The sequence below is a fragment of the Vombatus ursinus genome, unplaced genomic scaffold, assembly GCF_900497805.2.
Source record: "Vombatus ursinus unplaced genomic scaffold, bare-nosed wombat genome assembly UNPS02014264.1, whole genome shotgun sequence".
In the NCBI taxonomy this organism is placed as follows: domain Eukaryota; kingdom Metazoa; phylum Chordata; class Mammalia; order Diprotodontia; family Vombatidae; genus Vombatus; species Vombatus ursinus.
In genome coordinates this window covers 689,922-696,258 of record NW_020954042.1, presented here as the reverse complement: position 1 = coordinate 696,258, position 6,337 = coordinate 689,922, and the positions used below count along the sequence as shown (strand labels likewise).

The 6,337-nt window shown below is 36.6% G+C and overlaps 1 protein-coding gene across 1 annotated transcript; it reads left to right on the top strand.

The window, feature by feature from the left end:
* Positions 1 to 2,322: 2,322 nt before the first annotated feature.
* On the top strand, positions 2,323 to 3,249 carry LOC114042126 (olfactory receptor 13A1-like). The gene has a single exon (XM_027860805.1). It carries the CDS (start codon positions 2,323 to 2,325, stop codon positions 3,247 to 3,249), a length of 927 nt encoding a protein of 308 aa, XP_027716606.1.
* Positions 3,250 to 6,337: the final 3,088 nt, after the last annotated feature.

Here is a 6,337-nt window from a genome sequence, read left to right as displayed (position 1 = left end):
TGAAATTTTCTATTCATCTCTGCTCTTTTCCTCAGTAATGCTTGAGAGTCCTCTATTTCATTAAATATATATTTTCCCCTGAAGGAGTATGCTTAGTTTTCCTGGGTAATTTATTATTGGTTGTCATCCTAAGTCTTTTGCCTTCTAGACTATCATATTACCAGCCCTCCACTCCTTGAAAGTGATAGTTGGTAAGTCTTGTGTGATCCTTACTATGGCTCAATCATATTTGAATTTTTTTCTGTCTGCTTAAAGTATTCTCTCTGATCCAGGAGCTCTGGAATTTGGTTTTAATATTCCTGGAAGTATTCATTTTAGGATCTCTTTCTGGAGGTGCTCAGTGGATTCTTTGAACATCTTTTTCAATCTTCTTGATCTATGGTATTGGGGCAGTATTCCATTATAATTTCTTCAAATATTATATCAAGGCTTTTTCTTTGATCATGACTTTTAGTTACTACAATAATTCTTAAATGATTTCTCTTTGATCTACTTTCCAGGTTAGTTGTATTTCTGATGAGGAACTTTATATTTTCTTTTCTTTTTTTTCATTCTTTTTTACTTATTTTATTGTTTCATTTTTTTTGTTTGTTTTGTTTTTTGTTTTTGGTTAGGCAATGAGGTTAAGTGACTTGCCAAGGGTCACACAGCTAGTACGTGTTACGTGCCTGAGGCCAGATTTGAACTTAGGTCCTCCTGAATCCAGGGCCGGTGCTCTACCCACTGTGCCATCTAGCTGACCCATTTTGTTGTTTCTTGATATCTCATGGAGTCATTAGCTTCCACTTACTCAATCCTATTTTTGGCTGGATTTTTTTTTTTTTTTAGTGAGCTTTTATAACTCTTTTTTCATTTAGCCAATTGTATTTTTAAGGATTTCTTCAGTACCATTTTGTGCCTTTTTTACTAAGCTGTTTTCTCTGTTTCATAATTGTCTTGCATCACTTTCATTTCTTTCCCCAATTTTTCCTCTACCTCTCTTATCTGATTTTCAAAGTCTTTTTCAACTCTCCAAGGCTTTCTTATTGTACTCAAGTCCAATTCACTGTTTTTCTTTGTGGCTTTGCTTGTAATTGTTTTGATATCCTTGTCTTCTTCTGAATTTGTGCCTTGATCTTCCCTGTCACCATAGTAGATTTTTAATGGTCTGGTTCTTTTCTTATTCTTGCTTACTTTCCAGCCCATGTCTTGATTTTGAGCTTCATGTTAAAGTTAGGCTCTGTTCCTGAGGTGGAAAGGGCATTCTCCCAAACTTCAGTTTTTTTTTAATGTGCTGCTGTTTTCAGAGCTAGCTCTGGAATTCTGTAAGTTTTTGTGCTTCCAGGGTGGTCTGATTCAAGAAGAGGTGTGGTCACTGCTCTTCTGGCTTATGCTCTGGTCTTTAACTAGGAACAGATCTTGCTCCCCTGCAGCCATATGTGCTAGTTCCGTGGACTTGGAACTATAAATATGTTCCCTGCTCTCCTGCAATCAAAACTGCTAGTGTTTCTTTCTGCCTTGTAACTGAGACACAGAGCCTTTACTCCCTTATGTACAATTATAACATTCCTTATAATTATAAACATTCCTCTCCACCCTGGAACTGTTTCCAGGACTTTTTTTTTCTTTTTCTTTTTCTAAATCTTTCCAGATCCAGATCTCTGATATAAAATTTAATGCTATCCTATTCCCAGATGGAAAAATCAAGGCTCAAAGAGGTCACATTTATTTGTTTAATGTCACAGAGCTTAATAGTGTCAGAGCTGCAACTCAGAACCAGGTCTTCAGATTCTAAGGCCAGTGGTTAGTTGTTGTTTCTCTTTTATCTATACAATTTGTGACAGTCTTTTTCTTATCTATATCCCGAGTGCTTATCACAGTGCCTGGCACATAGTGGGTACTTAATAAATGTTTATTAGACTTAATAGGAAGAAGTAATATAAATAATATATGGTCCTTGTCTTCAAAGAGGCAAAAAAATGGGAAAAAGATATAGTGTGAAACAGAAGAAAGAGAGTGGTTCAAGAAAAGGATGTACATGTTTAAAATGTGATATCACTTAGAGGTAGAAGGTACTGGTTAGGGAGTGAATTTTACATTAAACTCATTTGGGACAGGTGCTAATGTTGTTATTTTCAACATGTGCTTTCACCAGTTAGCAACAATTTTAATTTTGTATATATGTACTCCAACCCAATTCTACCCCAAATGGTTTTTGAATTTTAAGGTAAAAATGTACATTTTGTTTCTGCTAAAGTTCAGCTCACTCATTTATTACCACATGAGGGAGCCTCTCCTTTGGAAGACATCCACTGGTGGATCTAGGAGGCATCTTCTGGGCAAATGACAGTGAGCAATCAAACAATGGTGACTGAGTTTATCCTGCAGGGTTTCTCTGAGGCACATCCACTTCAGCTGGCCCTCTTCTGCATCTTCTTCTTTCTGTACATCATGGCCCTGGCAGGCAATGCTCTCATTGTGGTGGCCATAAGTGTAGATTCAGGTCTCCATACTCCCATGTATTTTTTCCTTGCCAACCTGGCCATCTTAGATATTGGCTGCACAAGCACAGTTCTGCCCAAATTGCTGGAGAACCTGGCAGACAAGAAATCCATCTCCTATTTTGGGTGCATGACTCAGTTGTATTTCCTTACATGGTTTTTGGGTGCTGAACTGCTGCTCTTCACAGCCATGGCTTATGACAGGTATGTGGCCATCTGTCACCCCCTCCATTACACTACCATGATGAGCAGAAAGGTTTACATCCTCTTAGCTGGTAGTGTGTGGGCCATCACTGCCATCGGTTCATCAGTACAAACTGGCCTTATGATTCAATTAACCTTCTGTGGCCCAAATAAAATTAATCACTTTTTGTGTGAAATCCCTACTTTGCTACTGCTCTCCTGCACCTCCACGTACCTGAACAATACCATGGTCGTCATTGCAACTATATATTTTGGGGGAATTAATTTTGTGCTCACTATGGTGTCCTATGGCTTCATCATTTCCAGCATCCTGAAGATCCGCACCACAGAGGGCAAGAAGAAAGCCTTCTCTACCTGTTCCTCCCACCTCATTGTGGTCACTATATATTATACCACAGTTATATACACATACATTCTCCCAGGCTCTGGGTCCTCCATGGACAACGGCAAAGTAGTGGCTGTCCTATATACCGCTATCAGCCCCACTTTAAACCCTCTCATTTACACTCTACGCAACAAGGATTTCAAAACAGCCCTCAAGAAAATGTTTCCATTCATCAAATAAATAATTGTAATTTGTCCACATGACTTGGTGGTAATGTAATCTTGGAAATTCCAGTATAAAAATATGATTTAAAGGCAATTTAGGTTCTATGACTCAGTTATTGGATTTATAGAATGATTGTCAGTCAGAATCTCAGAGCCAGAATGGATCTCTGAGACTGACTTGAGTCTCTGTTCAATATCACACCTCTGTTCTACTCTCAACTTCCTTATTTTAGTTTTGGACCACACAGCACCCTCTCAGTCAAAATAAGCTTAGTTATATTTGTCCTCTTACCATTTGTTCACAATGAATCAGTTGCCAAACACATTCTGTTGATCTTTACTCCACAATACCTCTCACAGCATTTCCCTTCTCTTCACTCAAATTTTATATCCCAGGTCATGTCCCCATCATTCATATCATTTAGAGGATAGCTAATTCCTCTATTTGCCTGTAACATCTTGCTCCCTTCTTCTATGCAATCTATTCTTCATACATAGCTCTCTTAAAGTTCAGGTTTTAACCATGCCATTTTCCTACCAAAAAGTTTTAGAAGATCCTTATGACAATTGTTTACTTTCAAACTCAAGGCTCTTTCCAGTCTCTCTATCTAAAACCGTATGTTTTTTATCTATGTTTTACATTATTCCTTCATGCACGTTCCATTTTCCAACCAATCTGTGCTACTGGTTTTGTGTTAAAGGCAGGTGGCCTAATGATGAGGTCATTGGATTTGGAGTCAGGAAAGCCTGAGTTTGAATCCTGCCTCAGATATCTACTAGCTATGTGATGCCAGACAATTCATTCAACTTCCGTCAACTTTAGTACGCTCATAGCTCAAATGGGGATAATAATATTGCCTTTCTCACAGGATCATTGTGAATATACAGCGAGATAATAGGTATGTAAAGTGCCTTTTAAATCTGGAAGAGCTATATCAGTATCAGCTATTATTTTTACACTTGATGAATAGCTAGGCAAATGTACTGGATTTGGAGGCAAAATATGTCGATTCAGATCCGAGCTCTTCTATTTAATACTTATGTGACTTTGAGCAAATCCTTTCTTCTCCCTGAATCTCAGCTTTCTCCACTCTAAAATGAGAGTCTTGTACAAGATGATCTATGAGGTTTTTCAGGTATAAAATAATGATGCTATGATGTCTTTCAGCTCTAAGTCTATGGTTACTCCATTTCGATAAATTTATACAGATAGTTCCAAACGTGTGAAATTAACTTTCTCCTCATCTCTGGATTTCTAAATTCCTCTTTCCTCTCTCAACTCAGTTTGAATTCAGATGCCATCACCTAAACATATTCGCTGATCCCCTTCAGCTGAAAGAATTATCTCTCTCCCAATTTTTAAACAATGTGTTTCTTTAAATTTTTCTTAATTATATGCAAATATTTTCCACATTTGTTTTTCAAAAATCTAAGTTCCAAATTCTCTCCCTCTCTTTCTCCCTCCTTGAGAAGGCAAGTAATTTGTTATAAATTATACAAGTGAAGTCATGCAATACACATTTCTTTATTAGCCATGTTATAAAAGAGAACATACATATGCATTAAAAAAGAATAAAACAAAGTTTGCCTCAATTTGCACTCAGAGCTCATCATTTCTCTCTGTAGGTGCATAGCATTTTTCAGCACGGGTACTTTGGAATTGTTTTAGATCAGGGAACCTGCTCCCTTGAGGCCACACATAGTCCTCTTGGTCCTCAAATGTGGCCCTTCGATAATCCAAACTGCACAGAACAAATCTCTCTAATAAAATGATTTATTCTGTAAAACTTGAACTCATTCAAAAGGCTCAACCCAAGTAACTAGAAGGCCACATGTGGACTCAAGGCTGCAGGTTCCCCACTACTGTTTTAGATCATTGTCTTGATCAGAATAGATGTCTTTCACAATTGATCTTTCTTAAAATATCTCTGTTATTATGTAATATGTTCTCTTGGTTCTGCTTACTTGCCTTTGCATCTGTTCATATAGGTCATTCCAGTCTCTTCTAAAATCATCATGCTTGTCATTTCTTTGAGTAAAATAGTATTCTGTTGTAATGATATATCACAAATTGTCTTGTCAAACCCCAATTGATGGACATTTCCTCAATTTCCAAATCTTTGCTACCACTAAGAGTTCTTATAAATATTTTTTATATATATAAGACCTTCTCCCTTGTCTTTGATCTCTTTGTGATATAGTCCTAGTAGTGGTATTGCTGGGTCAAAGGGTATGCCCAGTTTCATAGTTTGGGGTGGCATACTTCCAAATTGTTCTCCAGAATAGTTGGACTATTTCACAACTCCACCATCAGTGCATTAGTGTCCCAATTTTTCGACACACCCAACAGAATTTGTCTCTTTCCTTTTACGTCATGTTAGTCAATCTTAGAAGTGTGAGGTGGTACCTCAGAGTTGTTTTACTTTGCTTTTCTCTAACCAGTATGGATTTAGAGCATTTTTTTAAAATGTGACTTTAATAGGTTTGATTTCTTTTTCTGAAAACTGGTTCTTCATATCATTTGACCACTTATTGATTAGGGAATGACTCTTGTTTTTATAATTTTGGATTCATTTCTAATATATTTGAGAAAAGACCCCTTATCAGAGAAACTTGCTATAAGTTTTCCCCACTTTTTTGGTTTCCTTCTACTTTTTGCTGCATTAGTTTTATTTGTGTAAAAACTTTTAAATTTCCTTTAATCACAATTATCCATTATACTTCCCATGATCCTCTCTATCACTTGTTTGGTCATAAACTCTTCCCTTATCCATATATCTAACAGGTGTATTTGCCCATGCTTTTCTAATTTCCTTAGTAATATTATTTTGTAATGTAGTTTGAAATCTGATACTACTCCTAATTTTTCTTCAAACTCTTTTGTCTGGATTTCTTCTTTTCACCCTTTGTGATCTAAATTGTATTACATTTATCTCTGCATATATTTTCTCCTTAATGGAATGTAAGCTTTTGCCTTGAGGGCAAGGATTTTTGTACCTTATGAGTAGCATAGTGATTACTAACTATCATTAATTTAGAAATAAAGAAAAGGAATAACTGTGGGAAAATAAGCACATTCGTATACTGTTGGTGGAGCTATGCAT

Coding starts and splice junctions, on each gene's coding strand:
- LOC114042126 (XM_027860805.1), top strand. CDS start 2,323: ATGACAGTGAGCAATCAAACAATGGTGACTGAGTTTATCCTGCAGGGT.